The sequence below is a fragment of the Melozone crissalis genome, unplaced genomic scaffold, assembly GCF_028551555.1.
Source record: "Melozone crissalis strain CALT ecotype California unplaced genomic scaffold, PUWL_Pcris_2 ptg000016l_1, whole genome shotgun sequence".
NCBI classification, from domain to species: Eukaryota; Metazoa; Chordata; class Aves; order Passeriformes; family Passerellidae; genus Melozone; species Melozone crissalis.
Window position 1 is genome coordinate 43,098,358 of NW_026535794.1, and position 27,950 is coordinate 43,126,307.

The 27,950-nt window shown below is 43.7% G+C and overlaps 2 protein-coding genes across 6 annotated transcripts; both read right to left on the bottom strand.

The window, feature by feature from the left end:
- Positions 1-356: 356 nt before the first annotated feature.
- Positions 357-4,689, bottom strand: RPL14 (ribosomal protein L14). The gene is made up of 6 exons (XM_054274062.1): positions 4,546-4,689; positions 3,742-3,843; positions 3,068-3,162; positions 1,554-1,653; positions 1,144-1,197; positions 357-604 (listed from the first exon to the last, which is right to left on the bottom strand). The coding sequence occupies exons 1-6, from the start codon at positions 4,687-4,689 to the stop codon at positions 431-433; spliced, it is 669 nt and encodes a 222-aa protein (XP_054130037.1). The 3' UTR covers positions 357-430.
- A 1,145-nt stretch (positions 4,690-5,834) lies between these two features.
- Positions 5,835-27,494, bottom strand: ENTPD3 (ectonucleoside triphosphate diphosphohydrolase 3). Of its 5 annotated transcripts, XM_054274310.1 has the most exons (13): positions 27,231-27,494; positions 26,696-26,807; positions 25,918-25,968; positions 24,026-24,106; positions 23,490-23,610; positions 18,199-18,316; positions 15,317-15,467; positions 14,384-14,543; positions 12,122-12,352; positions 11,406-11,678; positions 11,202-11,312; positions 10,569-10,706; positions 5,835-8,376 (listed from the first exon to the last, which is right to left on the bottom strand). In XM_054274310.1, the coding sequence occupies exons 5-13, from the start codon at positions 23,607-23,609 to the stop codon at positions 8,143-8,145; spliced, it is 1,536 nt and encodes a 511-aa protein (XP_054130285.1). In that variant the 5' UTR covers position 23,610; positions 24,026-24,106; positions 25,918-25,968; positions 26,696-26,807; positions 27,231-27,494; the 3' UTR covers positions 5,835-8,142. The 5 variants fall into 5 exon arrangements, with proteins under 5 accessions (XP_054130285.1, XP_054130284.1, XP_054130287.1 ...); XM_054274309.1 differs by lacking the exon at positions 25,918-25,968; XM_054274312.1 differs by lacking the exons at positions 24,026-24,106; positions 25,918-25,968 and having other exon boundaries at positions 26,696-26,744.
- Positions 27,495-27,950: the final 456 nt, after the last annotated feature.

Consider the following 27,950-nt stretch of genomic DNA (forward strand, 5'->3'; position numbering starts at 1 on the left):
TTCTGATTAAATAGTGGAAATTAGTTCTAACCAGAATACATTCTTTCAGCATATGCCTGAGTTTATGCAGAACCATTAGTGTGATTATTTTCATGTATTCTGCACTCAAGACTTTGCAAGTAACATTGTACATTCCCAACCAATTCCAATAGCAGACTGCTTTGAAATGTCAGGATGTGACCTACTTCAAATAACTGGAAATGCAATTATTTCAACTGGCATTGTGTACTGAGTACTGGGCACAGCATGGCAAAAGCATTTCTGCATGTTCCTGGGGAGTACTAGAATCCAACACTTGGACATTAAAAAATAAGACAGACAACCACTCTTGGTTAGAAATAAAAACAAACGTATGATTTAAATTTAAATCAAATGTTTGTAATTTTAAAATTAGAACAAGGACACAGAGTTACACATAATGAAGTTCATTTTATTTCTGTGCCTTCTGTGCCTTGGGTGCTGGTGCCTTCTCTGGCTTCTTGGCCTTGGGTGCCTTCTCTGGCTTTTTGCCCTTTGGTGCCTTCCCTGCCTTCCCAGGCTTCTTGGCTTTTTTAGCAGCGATCTTCTGGAGCTTCTTCATTTCATGCTTGATGATTCTGTTCCTCTGTTAAAAAAAAAGAAAATATTTACAGTTCATCAGCATGAGAAGAGCAAGAGTTCAAATACTGTGCCTTAATTCAAATTCTAAGCTTTCAGATTCTGCCTCTTATCATAATCACCCTTTACCATGCACTGTATCTGAAATGTCAAATTCCACCTAAAACTGTTCTAATCTACCAAGTGGATATTATCATTCTGGCTGGTAGCTCAAGCATCTCAGTATTTCATGTGTAATGATTTTCATTAGAGGGTGAAATACTAACAGCTACCCATCCAGAATATTTGATTTTATCAGCTGGCAATTCCATCCTCAGCTGTAACTTGGGAGGATTGACACATGGATTATACAAGTTCAAGTCTGACCAACTACAGAAGACAAAGTGGTGACATACAAAAAAGCACGGAAAACTCAAGGCATTCACACCCACAGTGTCATCCCATAGCCCAAGCCAGCTGTGAAAGTAAGCTACCAACACTGGATGTGACTCTCAAGTGAAAGCTACAAGCATTAACCCCATGAAGAAGCAGCACTCAAACACTTACCATTTTCTTTGCTTTCATCACCTTGTAGCGATCAAAGTCAGTCATTTTGGCTTTCTGTGTGAAAACAATCAGTCATGAAACTCTGATATATGCAAGCAGTACAACTCAGCATTCCAAAGCATTCCTAAAGTAACTGATCATCTCCAAATGATGTTTAGCTGCACTTCTGCAACTAGCTCACAGTTTAAGGCCTTTGCACCATCCCAGGATGCAGGAAAAGAGGCTGTTATAGAAACAACTGAACAAAACCCCATGAACTGTTAAAATATCAGACGTTTAAGCTGGTAAATTAAAAACCTTGTCTACCTTTAATCCTAACTTGCTATTGAAATCATGCAGCCTTTAGACTGTACCTAATTTTACAAAGCAGAAGCAGTACAGGTACTCCTCATTCAGTGAAATACTGTTACCTTTTCTCGGGCCTCAATCTTCTTTGCCCATCTTGTCGCTGACCATTTCTCATTTATGTTTTCCTTCTCCCAGGCAAGTCGCACACACTTCTGCCGAGCGCTGCATGCGAACAGTCACAAAATCATATTCACAGTCTTTATGAAAAAAAAGGTTCTCCCTGATGCTGGCCTCCCAAATTTCATTCATTTCAAGGGAAGATGACTCCTCTACATTACTTCAGACACCTTAGCATCTCTGTGGCCTAATTAACATGCTGTTGAGTAAGTGCTGTGCCAGAACAGACAGAATCACAGGATGGGTCAGGCTGGAAGGAACCAAAGGGGGGTCACCAGCTCCAGCCTCCCTGCTCAAGCAGGGGTGTCCCAGAGCACACGGCACAGGATTGTGTCCAGGGGTTCCTGAGTATCTCCAGGGAGGGAGACTCCATAATCTCTCTGGGAAACCTGTTCCAGTGCTCAGCCACCTGAGCTGCAGGAGATCACACCTCTCTTGTGCTGAGGAGGCCAGAAGTGGACACAGCATTCCAGGTGTGGCCCCACCAGAGCAGGATCACCTCCCTCACCCTGCTGGCTGCACTCCTCCTAATGCCCCCAGGACACCACTGGCCCTCTTGGCCACAAGGACACTGCTGGCTCAGGGACAGCTTGCTGTCCACCAGCACCCTCAGGTCCTTCTCTGCAGAGCCCTTTCCAGCACCTTGGCCTGAATCCTGTGCAGGTGCTCGGGATTCCTGTTCCCCAGCTGCAGGACCCTGCACCTGCCCTTGTAGAACCTCCAAAGTTCCCTCTCTGCCTGTCTCTCCAGCCTGCTGAGATCCTTTTGAATGACAGCACAGTGCTCTGGGTATCAGCCACTCCTCCCAGCTTTGTGTCACCAATGAACCCGCTGAAGAGGCGTCTGCCCCTTCATCCAAGTCACTGATAAGTTAAACAATACTGGGCCCAGTATTGAACCTTGGGGACACCACAGGTGACAGGCCACCAACCAGACCCCATGCCACTGACCATGGACCTCTGGGATCTGCTCCCAAGCCACCTCCCTGTTCACATGAGCAGCTGCTCCTAGCACTGCTTCAGGATCAGAAGTACTGCCCCTTTCTGATTCTAAATTACAGAAATTCATACATTAACTGAGCTAAAAGAACAGAATGAGTTCAGCCTCCTGCAACTCCAGTGTAGTTCTGTAAGCAGGGAGCCCATTTAATGCCTGAAGGTGACTGAAGCAGTAGCAAAAGCAAAGCTGCAGCAGCATTTACCCTGCTTTCCCCCACACCATCCACCACAGAACTACCTGTGAGATGCCTTGACTGCTGTGAGACTTCCTGTGCTCCTCAACAGCAGCTACCAGCCAACACTGGCAATGAAAACCTAAATATATTCAACTATGGTATCACAGCATGCCAAATTTTTACTGTTAATCCACTACTGTTTGAACCTCCTAGACTTAGCAAGGATCAGCCATCAGGTGACAGCATGGGGGTTTTTTAGACAAGTCAAGAAAGATGCCAGCTCACCTGTGTGGGAACTTGAGGACAAAGTCAGTCAGCTGCATGCACTTGAAGGGCATGGCCTGCCTCCTGACACCACTGCAGGGGCCATCCACCAGTGCCTGGAAAAGGGAAACAAATGTGGGGGTTTTGCAGCAGATTTCTCACTGCATTCGATTTAGACAGCTGCTGCCTAATAAAATGTGAACAGTATCTTGACAACACTCATCCCAAACTGAAACACATATTAAGCAGACAGAAGTGGAGATTGTTGAATCTTGCCTGTACAACCCAAGGTTTACAGAAAAAAAAAAAGAACTGACGGCCTGCCTTTGACAAAAAAACCAAACTGAATTTAAAAAAAAAAAAAAAAAAACTAAGATGTGCACTGGAAGAGTCCCCAACCCCAAATAGTCACTTTATATATACATTAATGCCATTTAATTAATACGTTTAGATTCCAACTGACATCCCTTGTCCACTTCTACACCAGGGAAACACAGCAGAGAGGGGATGTATCACTTGCTGGGGGGCAAAAGCGTGCTCCTAAAGGTATCAAATACAAGTTGTTAAACCCTACCCTTCTATCAATTGCTTATTTGAAAACAGAATTTCTATTGAAATCAATACACACAGCCTTAGCATACAAGCCTCAGTTAAGGCAGAAAGGAGGAAATCCACGGGCAGCACTCACAACTTACCCTGTTTTGGTCAATTACATCCACGATGGCCACCAGCTTGCCAGCGTGTGGCCCGAAGGAGATGAAGGCAACTCTGCCGATCTCCACGAAGCGCTTGAACACCTGGGAGGGAATGAATGGACAGAGTTAGACGAGAACACACCCAAGGCCATCTTCAGATTCAGAGTTCTGAGAGCCTTTAAAAGAGCTCCCCAAAAAAATCACAGAATGGTTTGGGTTGGACAGAGACCTCAAAGATCACCTAGTCCCAACCCCCTGCCCTGGGCAGGGACATCTTCCACTTCACCAGCTTCCTCAGAGCTCCACCCAGGTTTCTAAAAATTCTACGGATGGGGAATCCACAATTTCTCTGCACAACCTGTTTCAGTGCTTCAACACCTCCAATAGTAAAGAATTTTTTCCTACTAGCTGATCTAAACCTACTCTCTTTCGGTTTGAAGCCATTCCCCCCTGCCCATCACCACACGCTCCTGCACACAGTCCTACCCCATCCTTCCTCTAAGTTCCCTGCGGCTCCTGCAAAGCTTTCGAACCGCCCGAAACCCCCACGCTTGGGCACAGCGGCCGCGCTCCCGCGGCGCCCCGAGCCCGGCCCTGCCCGGGCCCGCACCACACGCGGAGCGCGGCCCCAGCGCGGCTCAGGCGGGTGCGGGCTCCCCGCCGCTGCTGCCGCGGGTGCCGGCGGAGGGAGGCGCGGGCGGGAGCGCTGGGGCGGCAGGGGGAAGCAGGGGGAAGCGGCGGGAGCGCGGCAGGAGCGCGGCGGGAAGCGGCGGGGCCGGCGGAGCGGGGCATGGCCGCACGTACCATGATGGCGGCGGCAGCAGAGAGGGCGGAGCGGCCCCAACGCGCCCGGAAGCCGCCGAGGCGCCGCCGCTGCGCCTGCGCGGGGCGGAGCGGGGAGGCAGCGGGGACGCGCTCTCCGCGTGGCCGTGGCTCCGCCGCGCGCATGCGCTGTGGCGTCAGGGCGCCCGTCCCTTCCCAACCCTGTCCCAGGTCTCCTGTCCGTGTGTCCGTCTGTCGGACTGCACGGCGGCAGGCGGTCTTTTCCTGAAGAATCAGTTCTCCTCTCACCGCCTGCAGGTCCCGCCCTCCTCCATAGGCACTGCATTAAGCTGTGTCTCTCTGGCCGCTCTGCCGCCCAGCCTGAGCGCTGCCTGCGCTGCCAAGCGTGGGACACACAGAGACGGTCTGAAGTCAGAACGCTCTTGGTGTGAGGGCTGGTACACTTCTTGCCGCTTTCGGCTGGTAGAATTATCTTTCTTCACAGGTAATTCTACCAGCCGAATACTACCTGTCACTCAAAAGAAAATGTTTTGTTGGCCTGTGTGGAGCTGTGTTTTGGAGTTGTGCTGAGCACAGGGTTGATAACACGGAGATGAGTTTGTTGTTGCTGAGCAGGGCTTGCACAGAGCCAAGGCCTTTTCTGTCTCTCATAGTGCCACACTGGCTGGGAATTGGGGACTGCAGTTTGGGAGGTTGGGAGGAGACACAGCTGGGACAGGTGACCCTGACTGACCAAAGGAATATTCCAGAGCTTAGGACATCATGCTCACTTTATAAAGTAGGGGAAGAAGAGGAAGCAGGAGACGTTTGGAGTGATGGTGTTTGTGTCACCAAGTCACCGCCATGTATGACGGAGCCCTGCTCTCCTGGAGGTGGCTGAACAGCAGCCTGTCCATAAGGAGCAATGAATTAATTATTTGGGGTTTTTTTTATTTGTGTGTGTGGTTTTTACTTTCCCTATTAAACTGTCTTTATCTCAACTCATGAGTTTTCCAGCTGTTACCCTTCCATTCTCACCCTGATCCTGCTGGTGGGGGAGCGAGCGAGCAGTGTATATATATACATGAGAGAGTCTTGCTTTTAACCATCAGGGTTTTCTTGCTGAGACCATGGTATTCAGGAAATAATGAGTCCTGTCCACTTCAGTACCTGCATCAGTTTTGCAGCTTGCAAATTTCCACCCACTAGAACAGCATTTCTTCCTTCTCTATTAACAATAGCTTTTCTACCAGCATGAAATACTGGTAGAGGGGGTGCTGTCCTCTAAGACATGCTAAAAATAAAAAGTCTCCTTGGCTTAATTTTTCACAATTTTATTGATCTTCATAAGCAGGCACCGAAGAGTGTAAAAGATAAATAACCTCTGTACACATTCCCAAGTGTTGTCAACTTCCCTGTCTCTCCCAGAGATCCTTTCAGTTCTAGACAGCAGGACAGGGATCTGGCCTGTTGATCTGGTTCCAGCTCACACCTGGGGGAGGAGTTGGCTGTGGTCGCTGAAGCTGCTGGGCTGGAGGTTCAACACCCTCAGCTTTCCCATCTGAAACTGCCAGGAGAGGTACAAGGGAGCAGGTGGGCATCCTGGTGACACTGAGGGAGGCTGTATGCATAAGGACAAGAGGGAAGCACTAAAATAGCAAAACAAGTGATTCACGGGGGGAATTTGATTCTTTGAACAGATACTGGGCCTATCCAAGTACATCTGGAAGTCCAAATGGTTTTTGAACAAATTTACTTGTTCTTTAGCTGCCAGCTCTACAGAGACCGACTTCCAAGTGTGTTCCATTTGTGTAAAACCACATCTGAATGGCCCTGCTTCTCAATAGCAAATGTTTTGCTGGGCAAGTAAATAGTCCAGAGTACAATTTTCCTCTGAAAATTGGCGACAAAAAAAAAAAAACATTTTAATTCTCTCATCCAACTGTCTGAGTTTTTTTTTCACCCATAACTGCAGTTACACATCCATCACACAATATATCTCACGCCAGCCTCTGTAATGTCCATGCACTCTGAAGTCAATTTTACACTTTATCAGATATAACTTTGATGCCACAGAGCTCTTCATCATCGTATAATACCTTTTGCCTTATTGCTACTCCAGTATGACTGACAAGACTTAGCAGTATATCAGTAGAGAAGGGACAAAGCCCTATTGATCTGCTTGAAAAATCACTTTTTTCTTTTTTTCATTTACAAAGATATTCAGCTCCCTTCAAATCATCTGCCAGCCTATGAACAAAGCACAAATGAAAACAAAACCCCAACCCTACCACCAAACATAAGTAAGAAGGTGATATAGAAGCAAAAGACTGAAATTAAAAACATTATTTATGGGTAAAAATACTGGCCACTGTTCTCCTATCCATCCCCTAATCAATACTGGGAATAGATGAAGCTGAGGGAGTGCTATGATTTAAGGGAGTGTGAGGTTTGGTGAAGAATGGCTGGGCTTTCAAGGAAAGCAGCTGTTTGCTGCATGAAGGCAGCAGCAGGAAAACTCAGGAGTCAGAATGTTTGACAGAAGCACCTGCCAGCTGATCCCAGCGCTGCTGAAGGACAGTGCAGAGGCTGACCAAGGCACTGGAGCCATGACTGCAGCTAAAAGGATGGTTTGCTGGCCTGCAGACTGGCTCCTGTTCCTCTTGGCCTTGAAAGAAGGGCTTAACTTGTTAATGGAATGTCCAGATCTGAGACTCTGCCCATAGAGCTGAAATAATGCATACATGTCAAATCAGTTCAGACTGCCACTGTCTGAGACCAACAATATGTGGGGTATGCAGGTCAGGGCTTCAGTATGAAAAACTACAGAAAGCATTTCTGGGAAAGTTAGAAAAGGACCCTGAAAACTCCAGTGTCTTCTGAAGGCAACCATGAGATATTTAAATTTAGGTTCATTTACTAAAGTGTGAAAGCATTTTGTTACACCTCCAAAGCCAATCTTATGTACCAGACCAGAGGTGTTTTGAGGTCTCCATGGCACCAAAAAATATAGCTCTGACAGGCTCAAAAGTTCTGAGAGGTGTTGACAGTTTATTACACCTTCTTGTGATGGGGATCAATCCATTTGGAACAGCAATAAAAACAATTCTATCACAACTCTTTCTTTCACTTCTTGTCATTATCCAGTGCTTGTTCCAGCTTCATAAATTAGATTACTTCAGGGCTTTTAGAGTCAGCACTGCACACAAGGACAGCTACCATGTTCCCACCTCCCACAGTTGTTACTGACTCGTTTAATTTTATCTTAAACAATTGCCACTGTGATCAAATCCATCTCTACTTGAGCTCAGCAGTTAGCACAGAGAATTAATGAACAAAAAAACCAATATATACACACCTGTCAGGAAAAGGCAAGTAATCCCTTATAAAGCAAAGTGACATATATGCCCGTGTTTTCTCTGCTGCACACTGGACAAATTAAGTTTACAGAAACAATTACCCAAACATTTCAAAAGCACTCCAATTCACCATAACACAGATTCCTTTGTGCCCCTTCTCTATTTATGCTTCTCGTCCAGAAGTCATTTTTGCTGTCTCTATTTCTGAAAAATGGGGGGCAAAATAAAGTTCTGTTTAGTAGCACTGTAACATTTTTGATTTGTCTCCAGCCAGGTTCATTCATTCTGGAATAAATACGTGTTCCACGCGAGGAACGTCCTTCCGCTGATGCGACACAACGCACAGGTAGACGAGGAAGAGGAGGCACAGCAGTGCCGTGGCTGTGAGGAAGACGAGGAGCCCAGCAAACAGAGAAGGTTTCAGAGGCAGCTGGATCAGCTTCCCTTCTGCTGGAATCATGTTGGTGAGGCTTAACATGTAACCGAGTGACCACGCTATGCTGCTGTTACCAACCTGAAATGAAGACAGAAGAGTCCTATTTCCATGGAATTTTCACTCAAAGACTCCAAGAGCTCAACTGCTGTTAATGGCAACTGTCCTTTAAATTAGCAAGGAGAAATCTTTAGTGGAATATGCAAAGAAGATACAGAAACATTTTAAATTACCCTTTTCCTGTAGTTCCAGAAGATGGTAATAAAATTGTTCACTGGGCTAAAGAAGCGAGACACAGGTATTGGAGGGGTACTGAGGTGTGTGGTGTATATGCAGGCAGCCAGTTATGCAATTTTAAACAAACAAATAGAAAACCCCATGACCACTATGCCAATTCCTAAAATTCCTATTTTAGGAATTCTATTGCCTGCTATGCCAACTCCTAAAATTAACCCCTCACCTTAGCCAAATCCCAGGATGTCATTTGAGTTCAAGCAAACAAAAAAAACCCACAAGGAGTCTCACCAACGTGGACAAAGAGGAAGTGAGGATAAAGTCCCCAAAGAGGAACTCTATTTATCATCTTTTGTTCCATGTTTGGTTTTGTGCCTGCAAATGAACCAAAACTAGGCTCTTCCGTTTAAAAAATAAACATAAATTAAAAACTACTTCAAAATGGATGAAATAACAGCCAAGGGAGTATGTTTGTATTTGCTCCATGGTCCTCCTGCTTTGCTGTCTTTCCCCACTTCTAGTTTGAGCAACAGAGTTTACCAGTTTTCCACTGTCCTTTTCATTAAGTCATCGTCCTGCCATTTGATAAGCAAAGGATCAAAAGGTAAAGTGTCCTCTGTCTTCCTCTCATCATGAGGTTTAAAACTTATAATTATTGCAAATCATCTAGCTGTGGATCTCACCCAGATCTTAGCATTAGGCCAAGGTTCTTTTCATTGTTTGTGTTCACTAATTAAAAGGAAATATATACTCCTAGCATAGAAAAAAACCCCACCCTCCAGTCATAGTACGATTGTGCTGTTATCTCTAGGGTAGCTTGGCTGATCAGCCAACATTAGATCTTACTGTTTTAGTAGGGGCAGATCTAATAAAGAGAATATAGTTTTGCCTTTTGGAGTTTCACGATTACCCTAGTGTAAAATCTAGGCAACAAAGGTATTCATTTTAAATAAGCCTTTTGGGGTTTTGTTTTTCTCAGTATTTTTATAGTCTTGGCTAAACACAAGAAAATGTTGCTTTTTCTGGCTGCTCTTATCCGCTAGGGACAATACAATATATATTTAAATATGAAGACAAATCCACACCCCACCCCCTGCCCAGTGGAGATTAAGATCTCAAAGTACTCTATGCTGTTTTCCTGGTGGGATAGCTCAACTTTGGACACTCTTCCAGAGCTGCTAATGATTGTCCACCAGAGGTCAAAATAAGGCAAGAAAATGCTACTTGATTCCTTAGTGCACGAGTAATAGATATGACTGTTCAGAAAAAATTGCTTTTGATTTCTCATTCACAGCTTGCCAGCATCCCCTGCATCTAAGGGGATTTAGGCATACACCATGAAGATCTACAGCCTATTCTTTTGCTGGCTTTGTATGCAAGTGCTGAAGCATTTCCAAACTATATGGACATTAGGAGACAGTCTGGGACAGGATTTTAGAGTAAGGCTTTGTGCAGCAGCAGAGAGGAAAAGAAATGCATCAATGACACAGATATTATAAGCCTTCTCTCTCTGTCAACTGAAAGGCAATACCCCATCAAAATACATCCTGATTCCAGAGAGCCAGATTATGGCACAGATGGATGAGCTGGGTGAGGATGAAAACTGTCCTCGTTGCTTCATCACCACCCAGTGACTCCAGCCCTCTTTGCCAGGAGATCTGCCAGGAGACTGCAAAGCACAGCTCTGCTCTCCAGCTCAGCAGGGTTGGCTCAAACTGACCTCGACTGGTGAGGTGTTTTAGGCAGATCACTGCCTGGAGCAAAATACTGTGGAAATGTTTAAACCACAAGTGTTTGATTTTTGCTTAAAGCCCTTTAAAAGAACCCGTGTAGCATCTCCAAGTAATGCTGAGACCCCTGAAAACAGGCTGAGATTGCTCTTGGGGTTTGAAAAGTGGCTTTGTCTTATGCCAAACATTTGACAGTCATTTACCAAGGCTGTTTACAACCATTCTGCTTTTGCATGCTGCTGCATCCTCTGTCTCCTCCTCAAGCTCATTGGATTAAAATGACAGTAATAGAAAATTATTATTCCTCACCTCCTTTTGAAAATGTATCTGTGGCCAAGTTTCTGCGTTGAAGTTGTAACCGTGTACAAGCAAGTAATAAATGAAATTGGCTGAGAAACAGTAGGATCTAGCATATTTTTCTTCAAATTTAGGCAGCATAAACTGGAGCTGAAAGCAAAAGGCTTTTTTTAAAAAAACATGTTAATTATGGAAAAAGCAAATGCTTTGGGTTTTGTAACTAGAGACTATTTGGGTTCTAATTAGAACTTAGTAACATTTTTCAGAAATACCGAGTAAAGGTGTAGACAACTAGATACAGGGATTCAGAAAGACTCTAAAAGTAACATAGCTTATGTAGTAAACAATGAAAATAAACATAAAACTGCACATAGAAGATTGAGGATGTTATGGTTTCTAAAATTTCCATATCATCTCTACAGTGTGGTTAGAACTTGAAATGAAATTTTGAAACCTATTCCAAGTGTTAAGCATGACAGAAATACTACATGGTTTGAAGCACAGTGGAAAAACAAATGCTGGGTTGATACACACCTTTTGAAAGGTTCTGAACACATAGCTGGTCCATATTATTTTTATATCCCTCTTTTAGAGGTTTAAAATGGAAAAATCCCAACAACACCAAAAACCAACCGACCCACTTACCTGTGCCCAGCTCTGTGAACAGAAAAACCACATACTTGAATTGAAGTCATCTAGGGAAAATTGCCCAGATAAATTCAAAGCATTAATTGTATAGTAGAATCCAGAGAAAGCCTATAGAAAAGAAGTGGATGACAGGTTACTTTCAGAACTACAGAAATCAAGAGCAAGCAAGCTCAGAAAGAAGGACACTGTTTGCAAACCTACCACAAAATTCCCTTTAACTTTTGGCTGATGTATTCCATTAAATGGACAGTCCTCTCTGTCTCTGCAAGCAGTGAGGTTAAACAATAAAGAAACCATCTCCTGGCACAGACCTGGGTCTCCTGTTCCATGGAAATTCACAAGCTGGTTTGGGTAGTAATTTGCTGGTCTCAGAGACTGTGTACAAAGGCTGCCAAAGAAGTCCTTCATCATTAATGCTGTGTTATAGTTTTGAGGGTAGCAGGGATTATCCACATTGGCACTGGCCTTTGATTTCTGGGGGGAAAAAGAATCAAACAAAAACAAACAAGAAAACCCAAACAATGAATACTAGTCAAAAGCAAGAAAGACCTAATTTGGCATGAGCTACAGGAATCTTTTTGAACTGCAGATACATGTATTTTTGTTCGCTGATATGGTCAGCACAACACTGTTGATCAGTATAATTCATAGAAACTCCTTTCTCCAGAAGTCATTGGCAAGATCAGCATAATATTTACAAGGTCTTTTTGTCAAATGGCACAGAACTCTTGCTAATTTTTAACAAATATGAAGTTCTCTGTATGAAACCTAAGTGTGTTTGGCCACAACAAAGCACAGCTGAGCTCTTACTGGGATCTCCAGATTCCAGCAAAGGGAAGAGAACACAAGCCTAAGATGCTGCCCAGACAATCACTGAACACTTGCAAGAGCAACATAGCAAAGGGTCTTGAACAGACCTGGTGCAGCAATGCTAAAAGCCTTTTCTCAGCTTCATCTCTCCCATAGCACTGGTAGCTGTGAGTGTAGACATTGTAGTTGTACCCATACAATTTCACTTGCAACGTGCTGTTGAGGTGCTCCTCAGGGTCCTCAGGGATAAATGAAATTTGAGTGGAAGCTCCTCCAAGGTCCAGTGCACCCATGGTCTCTTTTCTGTAAGGATGGACCCATGTCCTCCAAAGGTTTCGCTACAGGCAAAATTAAAAACAAGGCAAATTAGAAATATCATCTGCTTGTTCTCCCCACAAGCTTTTCTACTCTTTACTTCTTGAAACTTTCCCCCCTTCTTTGTCCTACACTCTTTCAAAGAAAAAAAACTATGAGGAAAAGGTGCAGATGTTTTTATGTAAGAGGGATGTACTTTCAAAGAGTGAAATGATCTTGAAAGATGGGAGAACTAATGCAGCACAGTGTTCCACTCAATAGGACAGCACAATGACCAAAGCATAGGACTAGCCAGAGCAGTGTCTACCCTAGAATGTAGGGAGCTGAAATTCAGATACCCAGGAGAACTTGAACAAATCTGGATGGAAATGGTATCAAGATTTGCTTATTTCAAGGCAAGAAGAAATATTAAAGGAATGGAATACTAAGAGATCACAGAGATAGAGAGTGAAAATAGAGTGAAAAATGCAAAATAATCAGATGAAAGCTCCATAAAAGTCAAAAGAACAAGGACCTTAATCTGCATATTTCCTCCACTGAAACTGCAGTCTGATCCATTCAGATGGCATTTTTCCCTACTACCCAAAATATTCCCCAAATTCTGTATTTGATCTACATAGTCACAGTGCCAAATATAGATTTTCCATGATTATCTATGTCAATATTTACCCAATGAGCATAATGAGATGAATGCATACACAAGAAGGGAAACAATGGGGCTTATGGGCTAGCAAATACATTCACGATAAAATTCTACAGTGAAAAACTCCCATAAAGAGCCCCTCTGAATTTGACTGAATTTGACTCTCAGACTGTTGCCACAAGAAAGGTCACAATTTCTCTCTTTTACTAGTGATATTCCACATGTATTTCTTCATAGAACTCCCTAGACTAAATTGATTTGACAGCACCTTTCAGTCCATTTTTATGAATTTGCCATATGGAATTTGATATTTGGATTATTAAAATTCATGTGGTAGAAGACTGACACTGCCTTGAACTTCATGATGCTGTTTTTGTGGCATGAAATGCACACAAGAAAAACTCCTACAGAATAGGTGATTCCAATACTTGTTTTCTTAACATTGCAAGTCCCCAACACATTCACCATGAGCTATCACAGCACCAACAAGTAATTCCTTCTTATTTAATGGCCATGATCTGATAGGAGCCATTCAGTCAGGACAACTAGCAGTACTCAGCAGCAGTGGTTGAAATTAATTTCATTTCTGGTAAGACAATCTGGCAGAAGTGCTGTCGATGCTGAGGGCAGCACACTCCTGCCACAAATGCAGATGAGTGATTGCCGATTGTCCTGGTACAGCTTTTACTCTGAATGAAATCACACTGAATACCTGCACCTAAAAAGGGATCTTCCAACACATCTGACTCCCTCTCTGCTCTGAGGCTCCTGCCTGGTCCTATCCCAAGTTCGAGAGCAGCATGAGTGTGTTTTTATTGGTGTCACTGGATCTGCACAGGACAGTGGGTTGCAGCCTACTGCTTGTAGCCTGCAGCTTGTCAGCAGTCTTGGAAGAAGCTGTGGATGAATGATTTCTGGCTCAGCTGAGGCATATTTGACCACCTTTAGTGCTTCAAACAGTCTTGTCTGCTTATAACAAGTGAGCCAACACTGCCAAACAATTTGGAGACTCCTAAGCCAGGCAGGTCCTTCACCAGCAGGGCAATAGGGACAGCAAATAAGCAGAAGAAAAGATCTTTAGTTGGCACCACTGTCAAGACAATCAACACCTGTCACACTAAACATACCAATGCATTTAAGGGTGACCTAACCTTTTGGTTTTAGGTAAGACACTCAATATTGTTTAGAGGAGAGCTTTTTTGTGGATCAATGATTTTACCTTTGCCATATCCCATTCCCATAACAACATATTCTTTATGATTTATGTGTGCCCTATGACTGTCACAAAAGGAACCCTGTTAGAGACTTCAGGGGGAAACGGGAGTTGCAACTTTAACAGGCATTCCTCTCAAACTTCTCATTTATAAGAGAGAAACAGTGAAAAGAAAACCATGCAGTTGTTTCCACACACCTCTAAGAAATTGCCCATTAAATAGTTGGCCGTTATCCATCCATACACCCCTTCCTCTGGCCCAGTTATGATCTGCGCACCCCTAAATTCAAAAGGTTGTGCTCTGAAGTAGCTTTGAATGCTTGCAAGGACTTCATTGGCTGCCGACTCATTTTGCAACCTAAGCAATTCACAAAACATGAGACACTGAGCATCTGGAAAGGCAATTTCATGTTTATTGTTCACTGACTAGCAATTCAAGAAAACTCCTACAATCACCTAATGAATGAAATAGACGTTGTTTCCCTAAAGGGGAAGCTTAGGAGAGGGAACAGCCAGTATCCAGCATTGTTTCAGCAATCAACTCCCTCAGTAGGTACCAACTCCACCCTTTATAATGCAAATTCATGGGTGGGTTTTTTTCTCTTCATATATTCTTTATTCTTTGTGAACTGAGTGTTTATATGACAGCTTCTGGTTAAAACAGTCCTGGAATCTCTCTTCCAGCTCTGTTTAGCCACAGAACAAATATAATAAAGCCAGTTTGTGCCAGGGCTAAAACCACAGACAGACCCCAAAAGCCATCACATCAGATCACATCCATCCTCAGAATGCAGTGCCTAGCTTCCATCTGCCTTTGCTGCCCCTGGATGTGCACAAACATCATCTGTTTACATAACACTGTATTTTATGACAGATGTGAAAGAGAAAATTAAACTCTTGCCTTCTCCAAAATAAAGCAAGCTTCTTTTCAATACAGCATAACAGAGTGGTTTTATGCAGACACGCTTTCCCTCTCAGAAAAGTTTATTAAATTAAATTGGCTGGGCTCCATTTCCTTTTGAGATGGCCAATTTCCAGTGGGTAAAAATGCATCCAGTACATTTTTCACGTTCTGTTTTCACAGACTGCTCTGCTAGTATGCATACAGAGTAGTTCAAGTTTCTGCCATACCTCAGCAGTCTCATGCCAGCTGTAGCTCCCAGATAAACAGAAGTGTTTTTATGCAGATGAACTGGTATTCTCTCCTTCACTTTATTCAGACAGTCATCAAGAGGCTTGGCAAGAGCTCCAGGGCTACTCCCATAGCTGGATATACCAGGGCCTAAAAGAGAACAAGGAGATAGATTTCATCCTGCTTTGCCAACTACAAATTAGCCCAATTAGTAAACAGGTGTTAAGAGAAAGACATTTCCCCCTTGCCCCCCCAACAGTAACTGCAAACATGGGTAGGATGGCTGAAAACTAGGAGTGCTTATGGAATGAACAACGTGGTGCCTGTGCATTTCAGGATGCACAGAAATGGCTCTTGAATTCATAGAGGTACAAGTCTGCTCTGGTGCATGAACTAGTGAACAGCTTTCCAAATTTCCAAAGCCTTCAAAGAGCAGGAATGAGAGCCACACTATCCTGCATAAGGCATAGCTATTTGAACTATTAACATCAAAGTCCTGCCTTGCTCAACACTCCAAGGACCATCAGGATCTTGACTTGTTTGGGCTCAACTTGGGTGTAAATAAAACATTCTTTACTGAAATTCCCTAGCTGAGGAAGTTGCATGGAGAAAAACTGCCAGAACTCCATCTGCCTCTGTAACAGCCATTTCTTGCACAACCTGGTCCCAAGCTAAGCAAAAGGTGGCTCTTAGCCACCTTTCTTAATTCCTAATTTAATTTCTTAGTTGAAAAGAGAAACCGTTTATGTTCAGTCATATTGCATTGACAGAAACAGAAGAAAAAAATATGTAAGCCTTTACAGATTCCACACTCCAAAGCTCCTGTTTTGACTGTGTGAATTTCAACATAAACATTACCATATCATCATTAGATGTTCACAGCCCTGGTTTTGAAATAAGACTTTCTGAAAGTCCTATGTCTAGCACAAACAGGCCTGAAACTGGAAGGAAAGCTGCTCCCAGAGGAAAACAGAGCAGCAACATCCTCAGCAGGTGCCATTGCCTCACACTCCTTTGGTGGCTGCAACTTCCCATCTCCCACTGTCCTGACAGAGCAGGTCACAAGGCAATGACCATGCTCTTCTGGACAACTGCCTGCTTTGCCAATGCTTGGAGCCTTACCAGGACAGATTAACTGCACTATAGAGTAAGGACTCTGATTTGGGTCTGGTTCCTACACACAAAGGCAGAGGTACTTAATAAAGGCAGAAATGAAGTCATAAAACCACCACAAAACTCACAGAGCAATTGATCATTTGACCTTCAAGTTCAGTAGGTATGTGAAAATCTGCCTTTTATTATGCCCAGAGCTATCCCCCAGTTTAAGTGCTTATGACTGTGGTTAGGGGGTCACTAAAGGAACACTGACAGATGTGTTCACCACTGTCACCCACAGCTCAGCTGGGGACATCTCCCATGAACCAGCCCTCTGTGTCCTCCAGTGCAGAGTTATCCAAGACCAGAAGGCTGAGCCCTGGTGATTCTGTACACTCAGGGATGTGGGAGTACTTGGCTGCTCATGGCTAAGGCCATGAACCTAGAGAGTTCACAGCAACTTGGACTCCTCGTTTTTGTAATTTATTTGTATTCCCCAGAGGTAAAACAAAAACGAAACCAATTCAAGAAAATTCAAAAGGCACTGCTGTTTTGTTTGGGGTTTTTTTTTGAGAAGAAGAATAATGCAGTTTGTGCATTTTTCCCAAACCAGAATTCCTAAAGGCAAACATTCCTAATGAGTCAAGACATGAGTTAGCAGAGTGTACCCCTCCCCTCAGCAGGCTGGCTACCATTCCAGCAGTTTGTAAGGACATTTCATCATTAGAAACATGGCAGTGCATTACTCCTGTTCATGTTACTCTTGCTTTCCTTTCCTTGTTCTAGAATTGCTGAGAATGTCCACACACATGTTTAACACTGAAATAGAAATGCTGGTGCTGTTAAGAAACCATTTTGCCTTCTACTCCCTGTTACTCATGGACCTCTGTGGCTACATCTCCAACATCTATTTCCAGACACAAAGAGGGATGCAAGACTTTGCAAGATCATGACTGAGACAGAAGGAAAATATTCTCTTTGAACACTGCAGTTATTATCAAATAACAGAAAACCTGATTTCCCTCCCCTCCCTGGCCATCTGTCTTCACAAAATGCGTGGCATTTCCATAACTTTGCAAGCTGAGTCAGACATCATTGAAGTTGATGAAGAGTTTCTATGAAGGAATCCACAACCACCCAACCATATTGGAGTGTGATCAGAAGTCAGCCTAGTAGGTCTGTCTGTCTGTCTGTGAGGAATCAATTCAAAACCTCAGACAAAAGACAGGGCAGGTAGGCAGTGGTACCTGTGGGACATCTTCAGCTGTGCACAGACACAGGTCTTCCTGAGACAGAGGCCACAGCTACATATTTGATAAAACAATGACGTCCTGTCAGAAATAGTTCTGCCAATTTTGCTATTTTACTCAGTATTACTCAATTTACCACTAGTTCTGTAACGTGAAGAAGCTTAATTAACAACTAACACCTAACGAGAGCTAGATTCCCATTCTTCTAAAACTCCTTTTATTCCAAGCTATTTCAAAATATATATAAGACTTTTATTCTGAAAGAAACACAAGGACTGAACATTAACAGGTCCTGACTGTCTTTAGATTGAATTCTGTCTGCACCAATCATGCACTGCCATGGAGTAAATCAAATTTTGCCACAATTTCCTTTCTCTGGTGCAATGATTAGAGCAGCTTACTGTATCAGTGGAGGAAAAGAACTAATGCTGACAGATACAGACACAGTCTTGATGAAGGGAAGGGAAGGGAAGGGAAGGGAAATAAACAGTACAAGCAAGGCCAAAAACAAGGAAGGAACTTTCCTTTGAGCTCACCTTTCACATTGCACTTGAAGGTTTGGCTCACTACTCCCGTGTTGTTTTCTTTCTCTGCCGGCCACTCATAGACATAGACTGTAGTCCGAGAGGATCCAGCATCAAGGACTATTCCATACTGGAGATTAAGAAAGAATACATTAAATGAAGAAACAAACAATGACAGCTTAAATGCCCGTGTGCAGCTGCACTGCACCAGCAGACATTTAGAAAATGCATGCACAGTGTATTATTTACAAGAGAGATTAATTTGAGTGTTAGGCGCTTAGGCATGAATCCAACAGCCAAGCACAGAATGAACCTGGCTGCAAACCAAGGAACATGCTACATATCTTCAATAATTAATTCAGTGGGGATGGAGAATGCTCATCTCCTTTCAGCATCAGCTTGAAAACCCACACTGACAAATAGATAACACTGTGTTAAGGCCTGATTTTGGAGCAGGTTCATTTCCCTTTATCCCAGTCCATTCCCCGAACACAGAAAGGTTTGATATCTAAGCACAGGCTTTAGATTCAAGGATGCACAAGGGATCCATAAAGCTATGAGCAAAGAGGCAAAGTACCTAAGAGCTGACAGTAAGAATGATGTAACAAGTCTGGTTCTTTCCTAATTGCCCCATAAACCTCTCCCTTGGAGTGGTTTGCTCCACCTGAGAGTTCACCTCTGAGAACATGCTGTGCCAGAGTATGAGACAACACAGAGGGAAAGAGAATCAATGTTACCCCATGATTATTTATAAAATAAATGAGAGATATTTAAATTACTTGCCCCAGGTCCCCTGCACTCTGGGATTAAAGCACAGGTTTCTCCATCCCACCCCACTGTTCACCAGACCAGTCTTTCCCCCTTTCCCATATTTTACGGCAGGAGAAAACTGTAGTAACTGGGAAGGCAATCTCATAAAGGGAAGCAAAATGCAATTTTGGTGTCCTTTTTATGATCCCTGCAAGTATGTTTAGCTCTTCCAAAGTCACCCAATTGGTAGGAGTCACACAGTATAGGGTTCACTTTTCTGTCAGCTTTTTTCTTTTGAGACAGACAGATGCCCAGGAGCCTGACAGTACTGAAAAATGAGAGCCTCCATCTGTCTGCAAAGCAGTAAGAGCCTCTGTAGCAGGCTGATAAATTTCATCCCACTGCCTCCCTGGGAGGGAAGGATCCAACTGGGAAGGATCACTGCATCAGGTGGCAAACCATTCAGCTGCCACACCTGATTATTCCCAGCTTCTACTGTAATCCTAAAAACTCCTGGCCCCCAAAGAATACCAGCAATACCAGTCTAGTCTGTTTCCACAGAGAACTGTTAGATAATGAAAATTTCATTTATAGTTATGCAGACAATATTTACCCTGATCCACTAAAAGATTAAAAGCCTCCGCAGATACTACCAAACTATAAAGATACTCCTCCACAGATACTATCAAACTACATCATCAGGTTCTGTTTCAGTAACTACTTCAGCAGAAATAATTTGAGTGCATTTCCTCTCCTTGGAAGACGTGAGCAACCTGGAGGTACATGACACAGTAATGGTCAAACTTCTTAAGGACTACTAATTCAGTCTAGTCTCAGTCAGCTTAAAGTGCCAAACATAAGCTTTTAACTTGGCTACTTTTAGAGCTAACTATGCCCAAGGAGAGCTGGAAGATAATGGAAGCATTTTTACCTCAGTTAACTGTGGGCTTTTTGAGCTACTTCCTCCTTCCCCTGCATTTCCCAGCCTCCTTCTGGAAGTAAGAGATTTCCATCCCAAAAAGTATTGGTATACTTATTTGAATCCATGTGTGATTTACAATTTTTAAAATTTTCTTTCTCCCATTCCTTCTCCTCTATGTTTCCTACACATCCTTAATGTGTAGGAAACATAGATGCTCATTTTTGAAAAGGTTCTTGGGCCCATTTCAAGGTGACTCATGAAGCTCCTCAGGACTTGGGTGAGTTCCCTGTGTGCAAACAGCCTCAAAAAGTGGTGACCAGTGACAACTGCGCCACATGTTAGGACCAAGATCAATCTTTAGTTAAAAAAAACAGAAACGGCACAGGATGCTGCATCTTAAAAAAGGTGAGAGAATTCTACAAGCCTTGTCTTAGCAGGTTGCCAAAGACAAACTGGCTGGATTAAAATTTTCTAGGGACATTAGATTTCTGTCCAAGTTGCATGTTGGATCACCTTTGTCTACCCTTTAAGGGCAAGCAATGCCTTCCTGCTTTGAAATGCACTGTGAGAGCATTGGCAAACCCTTATCCCAGGCTAGCAGCTAGTAAAGAACAGAACTACTTTTTCTCCCTTTTTTCCTTTCTCCTTCAACTGTCTTACTGAGTATTTCCATCATATCAAAGGCCTGGTGCTTCCATAATATCCAAGAACTGCACCATCCACTCAATGGTTTAGATTAGTCAGACAAGATAGGGAGACACCATTAACCCAGAAAAGTTTCAGAGTTCTGTTTTCTATGCCAGAGGAAAAAAGAAAGACAAAAAGGGAAAACAAAGTGACTTGAAGGGAAATGTTTAATATAGGAATATGGCTTTGTAGGTACATCCTGAGGAGTAGTAAAACCAACAGATAGGCAAGCATAAGCCCCAGGACCAATCACCTTTTCAGCCTGGGTAGCATTCCAATAGGAGAACTTAGAGATGCACAAACCCTTGAAGCAGGCACAGTTATGGTGGATCACCTGCCTTCCAATCACTTTGGAAGCTGCCAAACAATTTGGAGAGAAGCTGACAAGCTAAACCAGTTGCAGGGAAGATGGAGGTCACAAAAGTGGATCTATGCTAGATGCATGCTTCAATTCAGCTACATGGGTTTGAACAATTTTTAATCAAGTACAACAGCCACAAACAATGCAAAACACTTCCTAAGAGCCAAAAGAGACATGAAAAATTTAGGTATTGAAAACTGTAGCACCTCTGTCACTGTCATATTTTCTGGGAAAATCCCTTGCCCAGGATTTCTCTCCTGGGAAGCTGAGAAGCCTCAGAGAACAAGGAAAACAATATTATCTAATTTGCTTCTCCCATGTTTTGCTGCTTTGGAATGTGGTTGGACATTGTTTATCCAACATGTGAATTGTTTTTATTTTTTGGCCAATGACGGCCAAGTTGTGTCAGACTCTGGAGAAGAGAGCCACGAGTTTTTCAGTCGTATCTTGTTAAGCCTTCTGGAAGTATCCTTTCTGTATTCTTTAGTATAGTTTAGTATAACATTCTTTTATATCATATAGATCATAAAATAATAAATTAGCCTTCTAAGAACATGGAGTCAGGTTCATCTTTCCTCCCACAACGGGGGACCCTGAAAATACCACAGACCTCTAGAGGCAAATTAAAGAATACAATAATGAAGTGGTTTTTTTTTTTTCTCTAGGGCTCACAAAACAGCAATAGACAAACAGATTTTTTTTTTTTTAATGGTATAAAGGCTTATTTAATTCAGCACTATCTCCACTTCTCCACTGAGGACGTCTGTGTTTTCTTCATCACTCTTCTGACTTCATGGTGTGTGTCAGTGAGTCATGAGTCCTCTCAGTGCCCCAGCCTCATGCAATGGGCAGGCCCTTCCTGAACTAATCACTGGCTCAGTCTTCAGATAATCCAGCCATCAAGGATCCAAAACATTCAATTTTGCAACAACAGTTTAAAACACCCAGTGGCACAGCATATAATTTATCTCTTGTGCCACAATGGATGCTCTCAACATACATCTTGGGAAAGAGCTTTTATGCCACAGGTAACACAAACAGTAGCAACAGAAGAATGAGTCCATTTACAAAAAATAAATCTGCTTTCATCATGTTGTTGCCATAATTAATTTTAATCAACCATTAAGTTCAGGACACCAAGTTAAGTAATTTCCAGGCTCCATATCAGCCTGGTACTGGAGGCCTTCACTGGCTTACCAAGGTCCTCCTTCTACCTGTGAATTTCTTGTGAATTACTCACTGAGGACAACTCAGTGTCTCAGGAATCAAACTCAGGGTCCTCCATATCACCTGCATTAGCAGGCTTACAGCCCAAACTCAAACCCAAGGCCAAGGCACACCCAGTAGAGGAAACAGCAGCCTTCCTACAGAAGTTGCTGTGAGGCTGCTGTGATTCAGTAAGCAAACCTCCCCACTAAAACCAGCTCCAGAGAGTCCAGGTGGTTCCAATGCTTCCTCAAAGAGGAAGGTAAACAGATTTATCATTCTGGATGTGAAACTGAATTAATGACAAACACAAAAGATGTGCAGGCTGTCTTTTAGATAGTGGCTTCAGCCTTGTCCTGGCTTCAGCTGGGATATATGTCAGTCCAGTCCTGCCTTGCATGAAAACTGGTGGGACGTGAGGCTGCTGCAAGGAGCCATTTGGGGCTCAACAGAGCCCATACTCTGTTGAGCCACTGTGGCCCCATGCACAAGCCCAGCACACTCCCTCTGCCACACCACACAAACACATAAAAGGGGTATCAGAATTACAGTTTTATCCTGTTGTCTGACTCACACACCACCAAATGATTCAGACAAAGCCAAAGGTGTTTATAATCCCATGAAGTGCAACAAGGCATTAGCCTATGGTTATCAGTGTGTGAACTGTCCAGTTAAATACTCATGCAGATGGAAAGGTAGAATGGACTTCAAAGCAAAATCTGACAAGAGGATCGTGGGAAAAAATCAGCACCCTACATATCCTTAGAAAGGTATTTTCTACAGCTTTTCCTCAGTTGTTTACATCTCTCATTGAAGAACCTGCACACATGTTCCACAGCAGAAGGCAAAGCCTGATCTTCAGAGTATTTCAGTTTGTGTTTTGCAGTTTGCTCTGCCCCCCTTAAGGAAGTTAGTTTGCTTCCGTTAGCATCCAGCAAGTCCCAACACGTGGGAAAGGATCAAGTGCATACTTGGAGCCCAAATGTTTTTGATACACAGGAGCAATTTGCAAAACTGTCAGCATAAACTTCCCAGCTGTGCTTGGGGCCAGAACTTAAACTCTGGGTATTTCCCACTTCAAAAAAAAAAAAAAAAAAGGAGTGAGATATTCGCCCCATTTGGCCTTTCAGTCCTGAAGAAGACATAGCCACCACAGAGAGGGAATCAAGAAATACTTTTCCTGCTTTGCTACTGGCTACTGACCCTTGACCAATTCTCTTTTTCTCTCAGCTTCAGTTTTCCCATGATGATATGATTAAACATTAATTTATGGCTGTAAGCTCATTTGAATCACCCCATAAAAATGAGTTTAGAAAGGCACTTATTAAATACCAGTTCAAAACATTGTTCTCCTTCCTGAGGTTGCCTAAGACTTACCTTAAGCCCTGGGGAGAGGACCTGTTGCTGATTTATCTGAATCACTGCAATGGCAATAACAAGGACTATGCTTAGAAGAAGGAACACTTGGGCAACAACACTCGGGGTTCTGGTGAGCATCCTGAAACGACAAAGTGGGAGGCACTTAGGGAGCTTGAAAGGATTTGGCGATTCTGTCTTAAAGCCTGAAGTCCTGAATCAATTGAAACTCATAAATCTAATTTCATCAACTGGATCACCTAGTGGAAATTCCATCTCCTCCTCAAGAACTGCCTGGTGTTTTGCAACCAGGCAGTTTATTTATTGTCTGGAAGGGCCGTGTCTGTATTGTCATGCTAACCATGCCAGATTTCACCCTCTGCCTGCCCGGTTTGCACAGCAGCGGTGCCTACATGTAGGTGCCTGCTCCCCAGCTCCCTGCCCCGGGAAAGGCAGGCTGTGGGCACACAGCTGTGGGGACACAGGTCAGGGCTAGTGCTTGCCCAACACTCCCCTGGGCTGCTGCAACACAGCCACAGCCTCCACCAGGCACACACCTGAGCCAGGCTGCTCCACTGAGTGCACCTGGAGGCTTCTGCCAGAGATGCAAGGTTGGTGTCTACAAGAGGTGCAGGGGGCTTCAGCAAGAAAGAAATAAAAAATAAATTAAAAAGGAGGTTTTAAGAATATTAAAGTAGGCGTCTTTCTACTAACAGCTGATGAATTCTGTGTGTGTGTGTGTGCATATTCCTATTATTATCACTCTGCACTGCACATAAAATATTAAATATACACTTTAACTCAGACATTTTGCAATGAAAAGTTACTAAATCTAAGTAAGTCTAACATGGTTATGTTGGACAGACCCCAAGGTGGCATTAAACATGCGTACTAACAATAAGGCTATTTGTATGTTCATATCCTCTAGAAAAGTTTCCTAGAATTCAAATGCGGTCTAGGTTTCCTGGAACTTCCACTCATCCTTTTCCATGTCCCTGACCAGACATCTCTTAACCCCAAGAGATCATCCAGTACCTCTGAATACTGACAATCCACATATCAAAATTCCTCTGCTCCCCTGGCGTTGAGGAAAGAGGCAACTGCAGGGACAGGGCAAGCTTAGAAGTGTCAGAGGAGCACAACAAGGAGAACTTGCCAGCCTTTGTTATTCCAGAAACCATTGGTTTTGGCACAGAAAAATCAACGTAGCCTGGCTTGATCTATCCTGAGTCACATCTCCTTATTCTTCCATTCTGATTGTTGAACACACCAGTGTCTGCTCAGGACTGTCCTGCTATTTCAGCAATCACCAGTGCCAACCTGTGTTGAGGACAGGAGCTTAGAGGAGCTCTCCAGTCCATGGCCAGAGCACACTGGGTTAGCCCCACTGTACCCCAACACATGGTCCTGTCCCTAGCTCCAACCAGAGCCCCAGGGCTGAGGGAGAAGGCAGAATGAATGCTTCTCACACAGCTTCCCTTTTCTAAACCCCATGGGCTCTGCAGCCTGGGTACCAACATCTATGTTCACATTCAACGGACAAGAAAGAAATTTGTTTTGTTCTGGGATTAGCTTCACACTGAGCTTTGCCTATGGCGACTGCTTTCCTTCTTTTTCTGGCTCTTTCTGTTGTGAAAACTATCTCAAATTGCTTTTGGAAACTCTTTTGACACATCTTACTTCCAAAACATAATTTTTTACACTCATTACCTCCCTTTTCTAAATCCATATGGGCTCCTTGTTTACTGCCTATCTACTCTTCCAACACTTTCTTTCTTAGCTTGGTAATAGCTTTATCATCTTAATCATCAGTCAGTTTAAAGAGAAAATTACCAGCCACATTGGTGATCTATTTACTTCTCCTCATTGCTTCACTATCCTGAGGCATTGAAAGATCATGTACACAGTGCAGAAATGATAAAATGAAATCTTTATTTTACCATTACAAAATATGTTAACACCTCTACTGTAACCTGCAGGACATACTAATAAGAAGTATTTTAATGTCACAACATTCTAATTAGAAGTATTTATATACATCAATTCCTTTTTGAAAGGAGAGACCAGATTCTTAACTACACATTTATGAATAACCATCTGGATAAAATACTTTAAGGGGACAAAAAGTCATTAGCTTTCAATTGTACATGGATATATCTATATAATATTATAAAGTGACTGAAAGAGAACTATCTGCTCACAACACAATATATACCAGTCACTCCTGGATCAAAGCACTGATGTTCAGTGCTGTAAAAAACCAAGTTGTCATCAAAGAAAAAATGTGCAGGACAAATGACTCCTTGAAAAACCAAAGCATTACTAAAAAACAAAGCAATAGTGACTATTAGACTCTTAACACTTAAGCCTTGAATGATTAAATATTTTCTGCACCCATTTCTGGGAGAAAATGGGAAATCTTGGTTTGTTGAATTTCCCACATGCTTACCTGGTACTGGGATTTGTCTTCATCAGAGGTGATTTTTCTCTTTTCAGAAATCTTTTTAGGGAGGGAGCATGTAAGGTAAGGGCAGATCACTTGAGACATTCCTCATACAATCTTGTCCCATCAGCAATCAGGACAATTTCATCAGAGATAATCTGCAAATCCTGATTTACACAACAGCCTCTGTATCAAAAGGTCACCTTACACTCTGTGACCCCTTGAAGTCATCGCCCAGCTGGGACCTTTGCTGCCTTCCCACGTAACTGGATCAGAAGCACAGGGCTGTGTTTACCTGTGGCTACACTCAGATCTAAGCCTCACACACCAGACAATACAGTCACATTTGCCCATTCAGTGAAATCGGTAGAGATACCAGAGAAGAGTTCACTCACTCCACAGTTAAAACAGAGTTGTAAGGTAAGGAACTCTTGCTATCATTGTGCACTTGTTGGCAAAAAGACAAAAGGTGTTAACTGAGTATCAAAGCCCAGTTGCCTTCCATTATTAAAACAACATCATCCTGAAGCAAGAAACAGCATAAATACATATTTTCCACACCCAGTTAATTACACTGGGCTGCACGTGAGCACACTGGAAGGATCACTTTCTTCACCTTACCTGCAAGCAAAAAGAATTCCTGCCTGCAAAGGAAAACACACTCGACTTCTTTATGCCACCAACATTTGAACTAAGTTAAATGCACACCAGTAAAAATTACTGCGCTGAAATTCCTTTCCCCAAGTAACTTGAAACACCAAACTCACTTCTTTTAGGCACTGACCTGTTTGTTCATAGGGTGGGTAAGCGTGCGCCTTTCTCAACGCTGCAACCTGAGGGATGCAAACACGTTACCATTTACTTCAGACGAGGTCGTCAGGCGAATGTTTCAAGTGCTGTAGGGGGAAAACAACAACAACAACAACAACCAAACAACAACAAAACCAATAAAAACTGAAACAAACCAAAAAACCCCCACAAAACAAATCCCATAGCACATCCAACATCCACAGCACTTTAAACCACATGGTGAAAACCTGCGAGGTTTCACACGCCTCCCTTCGCAAGAGAAATTAAGTCAAAACAAGCACATGGACACAAAATCGCGGCTGAAGCTTTCCCTCATCTCACTGCCGTGCCGGATGAGAAAGCTTCACACGATGAGCGTGATTTGCGAGAAAACACCAAACTGTGCCCCCAAAATAACCTCGGACAGGCAGAGCGACACCCCCGCCACGTTGCCGGGGTAGAAGCCGCCCTTTTCCTCACCTAATCCCGGCCTCGGTCCGGGATCCCGGCCCCACCACGCCCCAAGGTACCTCCGCAAGCCAGGCTTGCCCGCCCGCTCCGGGATGCGGAGCGCCGGCAGCCGGCGGCACCCTCGGAGCGCCTCTCCCGGGGGGATTTGCGGAGAGAGCTGGTGGCCACCCCGTGCTCCTGTATTTCCAAAGAGATGGAGAACAAACACACGAAAAAACAGCTTGCAGGTTAAAAAGAAAAAAATAAAATAAATGAAATCCGGATGGACTGAGTGAGGCGGAGGGAGGAGCTCTGCGGCGAGTGGAGCAGCCGGGGCGCCCCCGCAGCGGGGCTGAGCCCGGAGGGGATGCAGCGGGGCTGGGGGGGCACCGAGATGCGTCCGCAGAACCCCCCTGGCACGGCCGTGCCTCCCTCCCTTCCTTCCCTTGCCCTCCCCTCCTCCGGGGCTTCCCGGAAACGCCGCTCGGGGTTTTGGAGCTGGTGCGGCAGGGTGGTGCTGCCGCCCCTAAATCACATTCCTCAGTTCCCTCCCAACGCGAGGGCAGAAAGGGGATTGTCTGGAGGTGGGTGAAAGAATCCCTGCCTACTCTAAAAGGAACAGGTGCTTTCTCAGGTAGGCATTTCTCAGAGCCCAGAAATCAGCAGTCCCTCCACTCTTAGGGCTACCTTTCCATCCAGGTTTCAGCGTACAGGCACCACTTGTTTTCTAGTTTTACTGGAGTTCTTGCCAAACCTAGGCTGCTCAGTGGGCTTAGCACATTCCCAGAAGCAGCGTCACA

Excerpts from the sequence above, each read along its gene's own strand:
- RPL14 (XM_054274062.1), bottom strand. The coding sequence starts at position 4,689 with ATGCGCGCGGCGGAGCCACGGCCACGCGGAGAGCGCGTCCCCGCTGCC. Across the intron at positions 3,844-4,545 it reads CTGCTGCCGCCGCCATCATG|GTGTTCAAGCGCTTCGTGGA; the intron begins GTACGTGCGGCC and ends ATTCCCTCCCAG. Across the intron at positions 605-1,143 it reads TGATGAAAGCAAAGAAAATG|AGGAACAGAATCATCAAGCA; the intron begins GTAAGTGTTTGA and ends TTTTTTTAACAG.
- ENTPD3 (XM_054274312.1), bottom strand. The coding sequence starts at position 23,609 with ATGCTCACCAGAACCCCGAGTGTTGTTGCCCAAGTGTTCCTTCTTCTA. Across the intron at positions 15,468-18,198 it reads CTTCAAGTGCAATGTGAAAG|GCCCTGGTATATCCAGCTAT; the intron begins GTGAGCTCAAAG and ends GTTCTCTTTTAG. Across the intron at positions 11,313-11,405 it reads AAGTTAAAGGGAATTTTGTG|GCTTTCTCTGGATTCTACTA; the intron begins GTAGGTTTGCAA and ends TCTTTTCTATAG.